Source organism: Pelophylax lessonae (genome assembly GCF_965119305.1).
Source record: "Pelophylax lessonae genome assembly, chromosome: 12".
NCBI classification, from domain to species: domain Eukaryota; kingdom Metazoa; phylum Chordata; class Amphibia; order Anura; family Ranidae; genus Pelophylax; species Pelophylax lessonae.
The window spans coordinates 41,766,472-41,784,128 of NC_138779.1; the positions used below are offsets into that span (position 1 = coordinate 41,766,472).

General features: G+C 44.6%; 1 protein-coding gene across 1 annotated transcript in view; it reads right to left on the reverse strand.

Annotated features, from left to right (window-relative positions):
- Positions 1 to 17,657, reverse strand: part of JAM3 (junctional adhesion molecule 3) — a 94,439-nt gene that overhangs the window by 44,520 nt on the left and 32,262 nt on the right. Inside the window, exon 2 of the mRNA XM_082273499.1 lies at positions 1,855 to 1,920. Within this exon, the coding sequence (XP_082129625.1) occupies positions 1,855 to 1,920 (66 nt within the window). The remainder of the gene's footprint in view (positions 1 to 1,854; positions 1,921 to 17,657) is intronic.

A 17,657-nucleotide genomic window follows, 5' to 3' on the forward strand; every position in this document is an offset into this window, starting at 1 on the left:
ATTCTATGCAATAAGATAAAAAACCTTCTGTGTGTAGCATCCCCCCTCACCCCACTAACACTTACCTGAGCCCCTTCTTGATCCAGCTATTTTGCCCAAGAGACTCAGCTGTCTGGGACTCTCCCTCCTGATTCCTGCTTCCACTGCTGTTAATCAAAGTCAGTGAGCCAACGAGGAAAGAGAGAGGGGCGGGGCCGAGCAGGGGCTCTGTGTCTGAATGGACACACAGAGCAGTGGCTCGGTTCGGGTGCCCCCATAGCAAGCTGCTTGCTGTGGGGGCACTCAGCAGGAGGGAGGGGCCAGGAGCGCCGGCGAGGTACCTGAGAAGAGGAGAATCTGGGCTACTCTGTGCAAACAGGAGGTAAGTACAACATGTTTGTTATTTTTAAAAGAAAAAAACAATTTAATATCACTTTAACATCTTTGGGCGTTTTTGAACCTGATCTACTATCAAGCTGTGTGTTTTCCCTATTTCCTGCACTATAATCACTTTGTTTAGCGCAGCACAGTATTTTTATGACTAAAATATCACTTAGTGCCTGCAGCTGGTTTTCACATTAACAATTACATGTTTGACCACTTGCGCGGGTTACTATTTTTAGTTTTTTAATCAGGTGAGCTCTATTGTGATGGAAATGTAAAGGCATCTGGCCGATTTTGTTATTAAAAAAGCAAGGGAATTTGATGGGCAGGTTAAGGAACCTGACTGTGTGTTTCTGTTTAAATCCTGGAGTTGGACTTTAAAGTGAAATTCCAGCCTGACTTCAACTATGCCAAAAAATGTTCCTAATACCTATCCTGCCTAACCTGTGCATACTTACCAATTTTAGTCCGTTCCAGTCCAGTTATGTGATCAGTCAGTAAGCAGCGGCTGCAGGGGAGAGAAGAAAGCACTCGACAAAGGCTGGGAATTTCGAAAGCTTTGACGTCACCCAAAGGCTCCCATGTCCCAGCCGATGTCAGGGCTCCCTCATCTCCCCTGCAGCAGTTACTTATGGCACTTTTCCACTGCAAGTACCGGCTCGGCTCTACTCGGCCCTGCTTGGCCCGGTTAGCTTTTCCACTGCTGGTACCGCATGGTACGGTGTTGGAACGGTTCGGTACGGTATGGTTTGCTTTTCCACTAAAGTAGTACTTAAGTTAAGTGGGTGGGATAACAACGGGGTGGGTGGGATTGACCAATCAGTGGCTAGTAGTGACTGCATGCAAAGGATTGTGGGATATGGTACCGGGTATGGTACCTCTTGGAACCACAATCGAGGTGGTACTGTTTTTGAGAGCCGTACCGTTCGGTTCAATGCAGTGGAAAAGCGCCGCCTTACCGTACCGAACCGTTCCTACACGGTACCATGCGGTACCAGCAGTGGAGAAGCACAAAAGCGAGCCGAACCGTTCGGTTCCATGCAGTGGAAAAGCGCCATTACTGACACAGGGGAGCAGGAACTGTGGAATCACATAACTGAACCGGAACGGACTTAAAAGAGGTAAGTATACAGATCTTTGTTCCACAGATTGGTTAGGATAGGTAGCAGAAGGGAGGAGGGAGCATTTTAAAGCATAGTTAGTGTTAGTGGAATTCAACTTTAAGTAGAGAATGACAAAACATGTTGCACCCTTCTATTCATTCCACAAGACAGAACAATCTCCTTTCGTTATCCATCATGCATTGGAAAGGAACAAATTGGAGTCTGATTACTGTGGGAAATATGCTACAATGCTTCTCACCCTCACAATCCGGACTACATATCTATATAATGACCAGAGAAAGGCTGCAATTACCTTCTAATGTTATCACAACTGGAAAAAAGGAGAAATGGACTGACACTGATCAGAGACAGGAGGACATTGACTTACTTTGATACTCTTGAACCTCAGGATTTGTGTTAAGTGTAGTGAGCTCCACCGCCAGCACAATGCAACCTGTAAAGAGAAATCAGCCATCAGTACACATTCCACCATCATGGACGAGCTTGATTTTTCTTCTAATAAAAGGGTTTGCACAGCCAAATCTGATATTTCTAGATTCTAGTGAATAGTGAAACGTATAAATGCACGTTACAGTCAAATACGAATGGTAAAGCGAAACTAAAGTGCAAACAAAATACACATGGGCAGGCTCTTTATTGCAGATGATACATGCTATGCCCTCTTCTGCAAAGAATAAAAACCCTACCTGCCTGTTCTCAATCTTTTTTAGAATGTACACTGAGCTGTGTATGAGCAGCTCCGCTTTCTCAGCACACCTTGGCACCTGAAAACTCCATTGCACAAAAGCAAGGGTTTTTGTATTCCCCAGCATGCCAATCAAGACAGCCAAAGACCGACGACCGGAAGGAGCTGCTGAGAACATGCTGGACCGATGAAGGACATTGTGGATGTGCCGTCACTAGAGCATAATGCCTCGTACACACGCATCGCTTATTGGCCGGGAATTGTTGGCCAACGTCCGATCGGCCGATTTTCGGCTTGTTAGTATGATGCTTTCGACAACCGTCTCCGACTTTTCGGCCGAATAAAATCTGGTGTGCAGGCTATAAAATTTTTGTTGGCCGTCAACACAACGGCCGATTTTCCGTCAGTCAGTACAGATTTCGGCAGACAAAAATCTGATGAGCAAGACTGAGCATGCTCAGAGAAGAAAAAACACACGGAAAGTAAACCATCACATGACATCACTTCTGAAGTAGATTTTTGTTGGCCGAGAAAATTCGTGTGCAATCTAGGCACATTCCAACCAACACAACAACACTGGACAAAAGACAGACGACTGGTCGGCCGATAATCGTTGCGTGTGTACGAGGCTTAAGTATTTACAGAGTTTAGTTCTGCTTAAACACTTGCCTACCAGACACTTTCATCCCCTTCATGCCCAGGCCAATTTTCAGCCACCAGCGCTGTCGCACTTTGAATGACAATTGCGCGGTCACGCAACACTGTACCCATATGACATTTTTATAATTTTTTTTAGACAGACAGTGCTTCCTTTTGGTGGTATTTAACCACCGCTGAGTTTTTTATTTTTATCTAAACAAACAAAAAAAAGACAGAAAATTTGGAAAACCCCTTTTTTTTTTTTAGTTTCGGTTTTAAAAATTTGCAAATAATGGGATTTTTGACTTACCATAAAATCCATTTCTCTGGTGTTCATTGACGGACACAGCTCATGATCTTCTTAACCATTGGGTTATACTGCCCCCTACAGAAGTAGGACACTAGGAAGAAAAAAAGTCTGGCTATGCCTATGGGCAGTCCCAGGGGGTATACTCCTTCTCTCTGCTATAGGTACTCCATTTTGTTACAAGCAGTGTCAGAGGAATTGCAACTCCACAGAGGGGTGGATTCTGTGTCCGTCAATGAAAATGAGAGAAATGGATTTCACGGTAAGTCAAAAAATAGGATTTTTGACTTACCGTAAACTCAATTTCTCTGATGTTCATTGACTGACACAGCTCCTTATCTTCTTGACCATTAGGTTATACTGCCACCTACAGGCGTAGGACACTAGACAGGAAAAAGCTTGACTACACCTATAGGGGAGTCCCAGGGAGTAAACTCCCACTCTCAGCTACAGGCACTCAGTTTTGTTACAAGCAGTGTAAGAAGAAAGCCAACTCCACAGAGGGGTGGGTGCTGTGTCTGTCAATTTACATTAGAGAAATGTATTTTACGGTAAGTCAAAAATCCCATTTTCATTTTCGTTCATTGACGGACACAGCTCCTTATCTTCTGGACCATTGGGACGCCCCAAAACAGTGGGTAGGTGGGTGGGTGGGAACAGCATGAAAAACATTTCCAAGGCTAAACCATAGCCAACCAGGTAACATGGAGCTCAACCATAAACAACTGGAGCTCACCTGAAAAAAACAATACACCCTCAAAGAGGACCAGGTCCCCTAAACAGCAGCCTGCAAAACCTTGCGGCCAATAGAAGCATCCGCAGATGCCAACACATCCACCTTACAAAACTTTGTGAAAGTGTGCACAGACGACTAGGTGGCCGCCTTGCAAACCTGCATCACTGACGCCTGATGACCGAAAGCCCAGGAGGCACTGAGCGCCCGAGTAAAGTGCACCTTAACAGGGAAAGGAGAAACCTGACCCCTAACTGAATAGGCCTGAATCACTGTCTATCTGGAAATCGTCACAGCAGAAGCTGGCCAACCCTTTCCGAGGACCATTCCTGAGTACAAACAGTGTGTCTGACTTCCTAAAAGACTCGGTCACTGCCAGGTACACCCCGATTGCCCGAACCACATCCAGGGAACACAAGGCAATTTCCTTAGGATGTTTAGGCCTGGGAAATAGAAAAGTCAAATGGAAATTGGAGACGGACAGGAATGAAGAACCACCTGACCCCTGTGAATCGCCAGGTAAGCTAAACGACAAGACAATGCAGCCAGCTCCAACACCCTGCGGGCAGCAGTAATAGCCACCAAAAAAGGCCACCTTCTGGGACAACGCAAGCAGGGGAACCTCCCTAATATTTCCGAAGGGAGTTTTCTGGATAACTGACAATCAAACTGAGGTCCCGCGGCGGCAATGGAGAACGCACTGGAGAAGCCAAGTGTCGAACTCCCCGGATAAAGGTACACACCAAGGAATGTGTGGCCAATGGACGTTGAAAGAAAAAAACACCAAGGACAAAAACTGGCCCTTGATGGTACTCAAGGCCAGGCACTTGCTCAATCCCCCTGTTGGAGGAAAGCCAAGATCCAAGCCACCGAAAAGGAGCGAGGGAGAACCCCAAGAGACTCATACCACGCAATGTACATCTTCCAAGTACGATGGTAGATCTTCCTAAAGGTAGATTTTCTAGCCTTTAACAGCGTAGGAATCAACAGTTTAGACAAACCTCCATCCTTCAGCACCTGGCTTTCAACAGCCAAGCCGTTAAAGCCAGCAACTGTAAAGCAGGATGGAAAATTTGCTCTTGGGACGGCAGATTTTCTCTGAAAGGAAGTCTTCAAGGAGCATTGGCGACCAGCTGTACTGGATCGGCGTACCAAGACCGGCGAGGCCAGACTGGAGCCACTAGAATGACCGGAATCCCTTCTGCCTCTATCCTGTACATGAGTCTTGGGGGGGGGGGTAAATCAGAAAATACTGACTCCAAGGAGCTACTTATGCATCAGTGGCGTCGGCCAGAGGATCCCGAGACTGTGCCACAAACCTCTGTACCTTCCTTGGAATGTGTACAGCAGAGAGGGCTGGAACGAAATCGGTCTGCCTACCTTAGAATGCTGGCTACTGAAAAGCTCTTCAAAAGCACCTGAAAAGCGCTCAGTGTTTTACCGGCAGTTTAGAAGCGCCTCAGTGTGAAAGGGCTTATGCACTTTTAAAAAGGGAATGCAGACACTGCAACTTTCATCAGACGACTGCAAGTGCATCAGCTAATTTGACTGAACATAGACACTCTAATTAGGATTCAAGTACATAGAACATATGGCTTTTTCTTGAGAACCAAAACCAGTATAAAATTAGTTAAAATTCCTGCTATGTTATTATATCACCCTGAGGGGATTTTTTTATTCCTCAACAAAAGTGGAGTTACTCCTAACCCTTTTGCTGTTGGACCCATTTTTCCAATCTTTAGGCCCCTTTAAACACAGGCTTTCCGTTCCGGTCCGCTTGTCAGTTTTTTCAGGCGGACCTGATATGGAGCAGCGGATATCAGTGGTGACATCTCCACTGAAACCCGCTGCTATCCGATCCGATCCTGTCTGTCTGTGAAATCCGGACAGATGGAAACCCTATTTTCTATCCGTCTGGAGGATTGGAAAAGATCAGATGAAAACAGATAGGTGGCCCGTTCCCATCCGATCTCCCATAGAGGAGAGCGGGACTCTGACAGCTCCAAAGTAAGCAGACACACAGCTGTCATTCGCCTGCTCAGCGGGGATCGGCAGATCGATCCCAGCTGAGCAAAACTGAATCTGCTGGGCACACCCCCCCCCCCCCCCCCGTGTAAAAGGGGCCTTACACAACTGTTAAAATTACACATTACACACTTGAAAATTCACAAAATTGCAAAGGTTTATAATAATCTCGATTTTCAGTAAAAACTACACCTAAAAAGTCAAGACCTCATCTGCCCTCAAAATGGGGATTTTTGTTTACATCCACTTACATCCGAGTCAGTTTATGTCCGCAAATTTAAAGGTTTGCATCAATTTCCATTTTAGCAGACATTATTATTATTATTATTCTGGATTTCTGTAGCGCCAGCAGTTTACGCAGCGCTTTACAATATAAAAAGGGAGACAATACAGTTACAATACAATAAAATACAAGAGCATTAAGAGGGCCCTGCTCAGAAGAGCTTACAATCTAATGGACATAAATGGAAGTTGTCGGTTTATGACCATTTTTAGACAGAAAAAAAAAAACATGTCCACCTAGGACTATAAAAACTGACGTATACAGATGTAAACAGAACTGAAGATGGATGTACAAACTGACGTAACAGAATTGAGTTTGCATACTTTTTTTTTGTAAACTTGTTTTCCTGGTTGAACGTGGGAAAGGATGGCAATTCTGTCTGCGCTGCAAGTTATAGCAATCAGATGGCAAGACAGGAGGGGGAGAGGAAAGTCCAGAGACTCAGTAAACACCAGGTCATGGGGGGGGTGAGGCAAAATGAGTGAAAAAGTGTTGGGGCAGTAGAAGGCAAAAATGGAGAGGGAGACAGGCTGCCAGCCAAATGGAAAGGACAGGACAGGACACAAACAAGGCAGGGATGGGGGGGGGGGGGGGGGGTCATGAAAAAGTAAATGACGGACAGCAGAGAGAGCTTGTACATGTGTGTTGGGAAGGGGCGGGGGTCCAGTTAAATCTGTGCATGAATCCCCAGACAGGAAATTCACTTTTCTCTATTATTATGAAAGACAAAAATATTAGGAATACAAAAAGGAGGAATGAGACTTCAAGGTGGGAACTATGGCAGAGAGAAGGTACCACTACAAGCAGGAGGGTGACAAGGCCCACTGGATTCCCACCCTATACAGGGTGAGTGAACAGAACATTTAATGAGAAGTAATTAATTTAACAAATATGTGTTGCAGGGCTTCAGTTTGTAAATGTGTAGCAGAAAGAAGAAGAGGAGAATCAGAACAAGCTATAAGAAATAACTGCAGCTGACACCCCTGGTGATACCCCCTCCATCACTGAGAGTCTGCACTACCTTCACTGAATTGTACTTTTAAAGTGGTTCTAAAGGCTTTTTTTTTTTTACCTTAGTGCACAGGTGTCAAACACAAGGCCCGCTGGCCGAATGCGGCCCCCCAGGCCATTTCATATAGCCCTCGCACCTCTCCTGCAGCTGCGGCACCCCCCTTGTCTCTGCCCCCACCTTGTCTCTGTAGTCGACAGCAGAGAGGACAGAACTCCTTTGCCAAATCCTGCACTCCTCTCTACAGCTGTAGAAAGGCTCCTCTTTACCCCCCCCCCCAGGACATGGGGTGCTCTGGACATCTAATCCTACAGATATAACCGGCCCTTTGGGGGCTACCATAATGCTGATGCAGCCCGCGATGAAATGGAGTTTGACACCCCTGCCTTAATGCATTCTCTGCATTGGGTTAAACATTTTGAGTACAGCCCCACCCCTTATACTTACCTGAGCCTAATCTCGATCCAAAGCTGAGCGTGAGAGCAATAGCTCTCTCCCTCCTGATTGGCTCAGACACAGCAGCAGTAGAGATGGACAATCACAGCCAGCAAGGAGGGAGCTGCGTCAAGCTGAGCCCTGTGTGTCTATGGAGCAGGTCCATACGAGTGCCCCCACAGCAAACAGCTCCCTACGGGGGGGCGCTCAGTGGGGGCCAAGAAGAGGAGGATCGGGGCTGCTCTGTGCAAAACCACTGTACAGAGCAGGTAAGCATGACATGTTTTTTTTATAATAACAAACTTTAATTGACCTTAAGAGTCGGTTCACACTGAGGCGACACGACTCCTTACTACTTCGGGGGCGACTTGTGCATTCCCATGCACCACGACTTCGGAGCGACTTGCAGGACTTCACATAATGGAAGTCTATGCAAGTCGCTCCGAGGTCGCCCCAAAGTAGTACAGGACCCTTTTTCTAAGTCAGAGCGACTTGTGTCGCTCCTATTAGAACGGGTCCTGTAGCAGTCAATGGACCGCGAGGGAGCGCGACTTGTCAGGCTGACAAGTCTCCTGACAAGTCGTGCTGGTGTGAACCGAAATGGCAGATCCTAAAATGCTGTGGAACATTATCAGGGCTCCCTAGGTCAGTTCTGAGATGGAACAGAGATAGCCAGCCACACAGCCCACTAAACATCCCACTTACTGCTACATAACTCCACTGGGAATAATAGGGGGTCACTTTTCCTCAACAAAACATACTAATTGCTAGAAGTTACAATAAGGTTTTAGCTTTTTTCCAGCTCCGATTTCTGCAGGCACAGTATAGATTAACTCCAGGAGCAGAGGGCTCAATGTAGCATTCCTTAGTCACTGAAGTCTCCAAGCAGCTGTCTTACCATCTGAAACTGGAGTTTCTCATCTGTCAGAATAGCAGAGAACAGCTATTGGGGGAATCATGGCCAGGGAGAAGACCATAATAAACGTATTCACAGAAAACATGTCTGGCTGCCAACCACACTCTGTGATCAAAGGCTGCTATCTGCATAGTTACATTGCTAACCGGGCTGAATACAAAAGACACTTGATGGAGTTAAACCTTAAAGATCAAGAAAAAACATCAAATGCTAAAAGCCAAAATAGCATTGAAGACTAATACAACCTTCTATTCTGCCTGGATCATCTCACCTCATATGTGTGATAGAAACCACCAACCCATTCTACAGACACCATCCCACTTCTATGTATAAACTGGAATAAGAACCACCAACCCCTTTCTACAGGCACCATCCCACTTCTATACGGGATCCCAACAGGAACTGCCAACCCCTTTCCCCGGAGGTCATCTATGTGTGACCTGAACCGGAACTGCAAACCCCTTTCTACAGACACCATCCCACTTCTATACGGGATTCCCAACAGGTCATCTATGTGTGATCTGAACAGGAACTGCCAACCCCTTTTTCTAGAAGCCATCTTTGTGTGCTATGAAATAATCACAATAACCTCCCTCTATAAATATGATCACACCTCTACATGTAATTTGGAATAAGAAACACCAACTCCATCTCTATAGAGACCATCACACCACTATGTGTGATCTTCATGAGAAACAACCCAACCCTTTTTCAGAGAGATCATCCCACGTCTTTGCATAACTCAGAATAACTACAAACCCCTCTATAGAGACCATCCTATGTTTATGTATGATATGGAAAAGGAACTGCCAACACCTTTCTATTGAGACCATCCCAACTCTATACATAATCTGGAATAAGAACTGCTAACCCCTTTCTATAGAGACCATTCCCACCTCTATGCATAATCTGGAATAAGAACTGCTAACCCCTTTCTATAGAGACCATCCTATGTTTATGTATGATATGGAAAAGGAACTGCCAACACCTTTCTACTGAGACCATCCCAACTCTATACATAATCTGGAATAAGAACTGCTAACCCTTTCTATAGAGACTATCCCACCTCTATGCATAATCTGGAAAAAGAACTGTTAAAACTGTTACCCCTCTATAGCAACCATCCTATGTTTATATGTAATTTGTAATAAGAACTGCTTACCCGTTTCTATAGAGACCACCCTACCTCTATGCATATTCTGGAATAAGAACTGCTAACCCCTTTCTATGGAGACCATTCCCACCTCTATGCATAATCTGGAATAAGAACTGCTAAACCCTTTCGATAGAGACTATCCCACATCTACGCATAATCTGGAATGCGCACAACTTTCTATAGAGACCACCCTACCTCTATGCATATTCTGGAAAAATAACTGTTAAAACTGTTAACCTTTCTATAGAAACCATTCTATGTTTAGGTGTGATTTGGAATAAGAACTGCTAACCCCTTTCTATAGAGAGTATCCCACCTCTATGCATATTCTGGAATAAGAACTGCTAACACCTTTCTATAGAGACTATCCCACCTCTATGCATATTCTGGAAAAAGAACTGCTAACACCTTTCTATAGAGACTATCCCACCTCTATGCCTAATCTGGAATAAGAACTGCTCACCCGTTTCTATAGAGACTATCCCACCTCTATGCATATTCTGGAATAAGAACTGCTAACACCTTTCTATAGAGACCATTCCCACCTCTATGCCTAATCTGGAATAAGAACTGCTAACCTCTTATGCACATTTAGCAGCGTCTGCGTTTAGAAGCGTTTTTACATTGTAAAATGGTCACAAATGTATGCCCATTGAAAACACCTAGAAACTAAATGCTTATAAACGTGAGTTACCACGTTGACGCGTTTACACGCTGTTACAAGCATTTGGCGTTTCAAATGACAAAAAACTTCCTTTAGAACGCATTTTTTTGCTTTGCTTTCTGTTTTATTTGTTATGTTTATATTTTCTTTTGTAAAACTCAATAAAAATTTATTGAATGAAAAAAAAAAAATGCCACTAAACCCAACTGCCTCTAAACGAGTATAAACGTCTCAGTGTACATGGACAGAGAAGATAACATAGAGGAGAGTTCAGAGGCGGCTAGAAAAAACACCCAACTGCTCCAAAATGTCCGTTTATCAGCAGCAGTGTACATGAGGCCTAAGTGTATTTTGTAAAAAGAACTGCCAACCCATCCCACCTCTACGTGTAATCCAAGACAGGAACAGACAATACATTTTTCTAGAGGCCATCCCACCTCTTTCTGTGCATTTCAATAGGAACCAACCCATTTCTCCAGGACCTTCCCCACCATTATGTGTGAGGCCCAATAACAACCACTTTGGTAATGTCAGCTCAAGGCCTCATTTAGACTTGCAGTTGGGGGGGGGCAGCAAAAATGTATGGTTGAGCTGCCTTTTTGCCGCCCGCTAACCTCATCCTCCCCTAAAGCTGCAATAGGCATTTAGGTGTTTACATGCCATGGCCACTATGCTTTGCTTTGTGGCTGAGGCTAAGTTTACCGGACATGCAGCAATGGGTGGGAAGCAAGCCTGCCAAACGCTACACATGCAAGTGAATGGGGAAGCACCGCAAACATCCCACAATTGCATGAAATGCACGTGGTTGTGGCGCAATTGTCAGCAAAAATGGGTTTAAAACAGGCAGTGAGGAGGCGTTTTATTGTTTTTTCATAGTCTCAGTAGCTTTTGGAGCGCGATCCTGAAGCAGACTGGGCTTCAGAGGCAAGGGGGATTTAGACGCATGTCTAAATCTACCCTTAAAGTGGTTGGAAGCCTCAGACAGAAAATATGCACAAAGCATACCCCTGTATTTGTCTCTATCCAGAGCACTAATTGTCATTTCTGTCTGCTGCCTCATTCCTCTTTAATCTGCAAAGTCCCTTCTTAAAGGCTTTCCTGACACCAAGAGAAAAAAAGGTGACAGGGGAGGAAGCTCCAACAGACAGCCTGTGATTGACAGCCTCAGATCTGCTCCTGTGTGCTGTATGAAGAGGGGTGTATTCCTTTCCTCTAATCAGCTCTCAGTGAGCTCTTCAGAGTAACTTCAGCTCCCCCCCCCTGATTTCTGAAAGCTTAGGCGAGCTTTATAAATTCTGGATTTTGAACAGCTGTAGAGGTGACTGCAGATAACCAGGTACAACTTATGTAGTTGAATTTGTTTCATTTACGTGAGGCCAGTCATTTCACCGGATATATGTAAGGGTTTGCAACAACTTTATGAACTGAAACCTCCCCCTTTCCAGAAACAACCTGGCTTTTATGGGAGTATGGATCAAGGAAAAGACCCCACAACTCCAAACTCGACACTCCTCTCTAGTCAGCAGTGAACCAGGTATTGGCCCAAAGAGCCCGTCTTCGATTGGCGAGCCACAGGAAACTTCTAAAAAGGACCACATTAGAGAGTTGTGAGACAGTCTGGTGGGATAAGCTTTAAGTGGTGTGATGTCACCAGCGTGCAGACCATTTTGGATGTTTGCGATAGATTTAGCTACTCATTATTCGCTCAAAAAAAGTTTTTGTAATAAACGGAAAATTTTCCCTTTAACTGTAGCAAAAGCACGCCTAGGAAGTTCAACACTAAGCACAATGAGATTACACTCCGTGGAACATATAGCTTGGCTGGATGTCCACCCTAACATCCGGCTCATTATTTCCAGGTCACTGCGAGGAAACAACTGAGCAGAGTACGGCATGGCGACACACAGTTCAGCATTATCCAGCTGCACCCTCTTTTCATTTGTATACAAAGAGCTGACTGAGGTTCAATCAGGCGTTGGCATTTGCAGCGGGATAAATCCCTCTGTCTGATAATCCCAAAAACACTAAAGCAAGAGGACTGACAAGAACTGAAGTAAAAAGAGGAGGTAGCTCTGAGTGAAGTCCGTACTGAGAACACATACCTGCAATATAGACAATATAGAGCGGGGCCACACTGGTAGTGGAGGTTCCATGCATGGACTGTATGAAGGAGAAGATATTACACCATGACCCAGTAGACTCATAGGACAAGAACTGGCTTCTGTTTACAGACCGTAAGGAGGACACCTGACCAGATATTAGTGGTGCACGGAAATGAAAATTCACTTGGCCAAAAACCAAATATGGCCGATAATATCGGTGCATCCCTACTAGATATATACAGTATCTCACAAAAGTGAGTACACCCCTCACATTTTTGTAAATATTTTATTCTATCTTTTCATGTGACAACACTGAAGAAATTACACTTTGCTACAATGTAAAGTAGTGAGTGTACAGCTTGTATAACAGTGTAAATTTGCTGTCCCCTCAAAATTACTCCACACACAGCCATTAATGTCTAAACTGCTGGCAACAAAAGTGAGTACACCCAATGTCCAATTTGGGCCCAATTATCAATTTTCCTTCCCCGGTGTCATGTGACTCGTTAGTGTTACAAGGTCTCAGGTGTGAATGGGGAGAAGGTGTGTTAAATTTGGTGTTATCGCTCTCACTCTCTCATACTGGTCACAGGAAGTTCAACTTGGCACCTCATGGCAAAGAACTCTCTGAGGATCTAAAAAAAAAAGAATTGTTGCTCTACATAAAGATGGCCTAGGCTATAAGAAGATTGCCAAGACCCTGAAACTGAGCTGCAGCACAGTGGCCAAGACCATACAGTGGTTTAACAGGACAGGTTCCACTCAGAACAGGCTTTGCCATGGTCAACCAAAGAAGTTGAGTGTACGTACTCAGCTCTATGCAGAGGATGTCTTTGGGAAATAGACGTATGAGTGCTGCCAGCATTGCTGCACAGGTTGAAGGGGTGGGGGGGGGGGGGGGGGTCAGCCTGTCAGTGCTCAGACCATATGCCGCACACTGCATTAAATTGGTCTGCATGGCTGTCGTCCCAGAAGGAAGCCTCTTCTAAAGATGATGCACAAGAAAGCCCGCAAACAGTTTTCTGAAGAAAAGCGGACTAAGGACACGAATTCCTGTGACCATGTCCTTTGGTCTGATGAGACCAAGATAAACGTATTTGTTTCAGAAGGTGTCAAGCATGTGTGGCAGCAACCAGGTAAGGTGTATAAAGACAAGTGTGTCTTGCCTACAGTCAAGCATGGTGGTGGGAGTGTCATGGTCTGGGGCTGCATGAGTGCTGCTGGCACTGGGGATCTACAGTTCATTGAGGGAACCATGAATTCCAACATGTACTGTGACATACTGAAGCAAAGCATGATCCCCTCCCTTCAGGGAGTGGGCCTCAGGGCAATATTCCAACATGATAACGACCCCAAACACACCTCCAAGACGACCACTGCCTTACTAAAGAAGCGGAGGGTAAAGGTGATGGACTGGCCAAGCATGTCTCCAGATCTAAAGGTGGAGGAGCGCAAGGTCTCTAACATCCACCAGCTCCATGATGTCGTAATAGAGGAGTGGAAGAGGAATCCAGTGGCAATCTGTGAAGCTCTGGTGAACTCCATGCCAAAGAGGGTTAAAGCATGCCTGGAAAATAATAGTGGCCACACAAAATATTGACACTTATGGCCCAATTTGGACATTTTCACTTAGGGGTGTACTCACTTTTGTTGCCAGCGGTTTAGACATTAATGGCTGTGTGTTGAGTTATTTTGAGGGGACAGCAAATTTACACTATTATACAAGCTGTACACTCACTACTTTACATTGTAGCAAAGTGTCATTTCTTCAGTGTTGTCACATGAAAAGATAGAATAAAATATTTACAAAAATGTGAGGGGTGTACTCACTTTTGTAAGATACTGTAGATACACAGTAACAGTATACAGTGGGGTTGATTTACTAAAACTGGAGAGTGCAAAAACTGGTGTAGCTGTGCATGGTAGCCAATCAGCTTCTAACTTCGGCTTGTTTAATTAAGATATAAAACCTGGAAGCCGATTGGTTTCTAAGCAGAGCTGTGGCAGACTTTGTACGCTCCAGCTTTAGTAAATCCCCCCACTGTCTCGTCTTGAATGGCGTATAAATCAAGGATCCCAGTGCTGCAAGGCAGAAGTGCCATTCACTAGTTTTTGCCTCTTTCCATATATATATATATATATATATATATATATATATATATATATATATATATATACATATACACACACATACTGTATAGATAATAAATTTACTTACAATATACTCTGGAGTGCTGCCACCCCTGTCCAGGACAGCCATTGTACCAGAAGGACAGAACGCAGTCAGAGAGGAGAATACAGGAGGATAGCGTAGTCACCGCTGAACAAGGTGAATAAACATCAATTTTTTTTTTTTTTTAAATAAAATCTTCTATACAATTTTTATTTGAATTATATTTTTGTTAAATTTAAATAAGATTTTTTTTTTTTGTCAAATTTATTTTAATAAAATGCTTTTGGAGTCAAAAAATGTATCTAAAGATAGTTTTCTATTTAAGATACAATAATTTAGTTTATTCAGCATGAAATGGAGCTTAGTTATGTACCATGAGGCTGTATATTCTGCAATATTTACATTTTTGGTAAACTCATTCAATGAATCCGATCTCTGCAAGCTGAGATAACATTCACTGCATTGATGCACTCACACAATTTCACACTAACTACCAGCAAGAATGAGTCCATACATCTAAAGAGCACCTGTCATTTCATATCCATCATGGCAGAACCTGTTAGCGGGCAACCACTCACCACGTCCCTTACCTTGTGTCACTGCCGCATCACCAGCCGTCCCATTAATGGACCATGGGACTGTCGGTGAGTCAACAGTGGGTGAGAGGAGAAGCCGCTGCGGGACAGAGATGACAGTTGCCCTTTAAAAATTATTATTTAAATCGAGTTGATTTAAAAGCGGTGTTCCAGCCTCCCCTCTCCCCCCCTCCAAAAATTAAAAGTCAGCAGCTACACATACTGCTGTAGCTGCTGACTTTTAATATTAGGACACCTGTCCTGGAGTCCAGTGGTGTCGGCACGATAGCCAATATTTCCATCGGCTGTTGGGTGCTGCTGCCGCCGCCATTGCCGGTAAGGGAACCCGGCAGTGAAGCCTTGTGGCTTCACGGGCGGGTCCCTAATGCGCATGCGCGAAGCACGCTGCGCATTCGGATTGGCTCGGCGGCAGGGGAAGGGGGCCAAACATCCGAGGGACAGCACCGCGGCGCCGTCTTCCGGAAGTGGGAAAGGGTACCTGTCAAAAACAGGTACCCCTTCCCCCTGCCCCCTAAAAGGTGCCAAATGTGGCACCAGAGGGGGGGGGGAGCAAAAGAGCGGAAATTCCACTTTTAGGTGGAACTCTGCTTTAAAACAAGCATTTTTACTAGTGATTTAGATCAAATCCACCCTTCTGCTGAAGCTGAGAGGGGGACAGCTTTGCATACAGTGAGGAGGAAAAATGACTGAAATAAATATATACCAGGAGGACTAAGTGGAGCCCCAGTAAAGGAAGAGGAGGTGGCGATGTGTATAGGAATAATGGAGGACACATGGCTATGGAAGAGAGATGATCCCAAAAAGGACAGAGCTGAGCCAGAAGGGTGGGGGAAAGAGTCTGTGTCGAGACTGGATGGAGGACATATGGCAGCAGGAGAGACACATATAAGGAGGAAAGAGGGAAGCAACGGGGGAGGGGACTTTCTATAGAGACACATGGCTACAAGACAGATATGGCACTAAGAGAGGACAAAATGAAACCACATGCGGGAATGGGGGAGAAATGTTTTCTATATAGACGTTGGGGAAGACCCAAACTGCAGGACAGTAGGACACTAGGAGGATAGAGTTGAGGGAGCTACAGGGGAGGACGCAGCTCTCTATACAGACAGTGGGGAGGACACATAGCTGTGGGACACACACTTTGATAGACGTACAAACTGCATTAAGGAGATTGGCTGCCATAGTAAAATAGATTCAAAGTACCTTTGTCCTAAAATTATGGACAAGAGGAGTGTGTTGAGGCAAAAATTGACTCGTATGGTACCATATATAGGGGCTTTACACATTTACTTTTCTTAAAATAGATTTTTATCCAAAATATTAATAAAATCAGCAAAATACATCAGCAATAAAAATTTTTTTTTTCTTCTTTGCTCAATATAACTTGTTCCATGGGATGAACTCGGAATCGTATCCATCGGTTAACATCATTTGAAGGCTTTACACTCAACATGTTTCGCGGGAAAACATTTCACCGCTTCTTCAGGAGCTTTGTAGCCCATACAAAAAAAGAGCATGACATCTATTACTGCAATACAGAATAAATAACCATAATTAGTTACATAATATATACAACATAAACAATGTAATGACGTGTATGAAAAAGGTGCTGTATTGCAGCAATAGATGTCAATTTTTGCTCTTTTTTTTTTTTTTTTTTTTCCCCCGCAAAACATGTTGAGTGTCCAGCCTTCAAATGATGTTAACCGACGGATACGACTCCGAGTTCATCCCATGGAACAAATTATATTGAGCAAATAAGACAAAAAATGTTTATTGCTGATTTTAATAATATTTTGAATAAAAATCTATTTTAAAGAAAAGTAAATGTGTAAAGCCCCTATATAATGGTACCATAAAAGTCAATTTGTGCCTCAACACACTCCTCTTTTCCAGAAGTACAGACTGACCACGTTCATCATGGCAGCTGATCTCTGATAGTGTGGTCAGTTTACATGCCTCTGTCATCCAGCTATCTCCTCAGTGTCTCTGCATCTCCCCCCTCCCTGTAGAACACTGTAAGGGACATCCCACCACGCTGTGGCACCACAAGGCCCAGCACAGAGCACTACCGCTGCAATAACAGAGAGAGTGAGAGAAAACCCCACAAAAGGACTCCCCACCACCGGTCAGGTACTCACAGCACCGGACTAACTGCACACCATGCGGCGATCAGGAAGAGAAATGTCCAGGGATCAACACTAGAGGCTGAGGAGAGGCTCCCACCGCCTATCTGGCTCCAAAAACATGGCAGCCGCTATTTTCAATGGGAAACCACAGGAAAATGGCCGCTGAGGCTACACAAAAATGGCCACGAGGCTACACAAACACGGCCAGCGATCTGTAGCATTAAAAGCTACAAGAAAACGCCAACCCTGTGCGGCTCCCGGGGGCCCCAGGGGGGAACCCAGTAGCACAAAAATAATCCCAACAGGAAGGGGGGC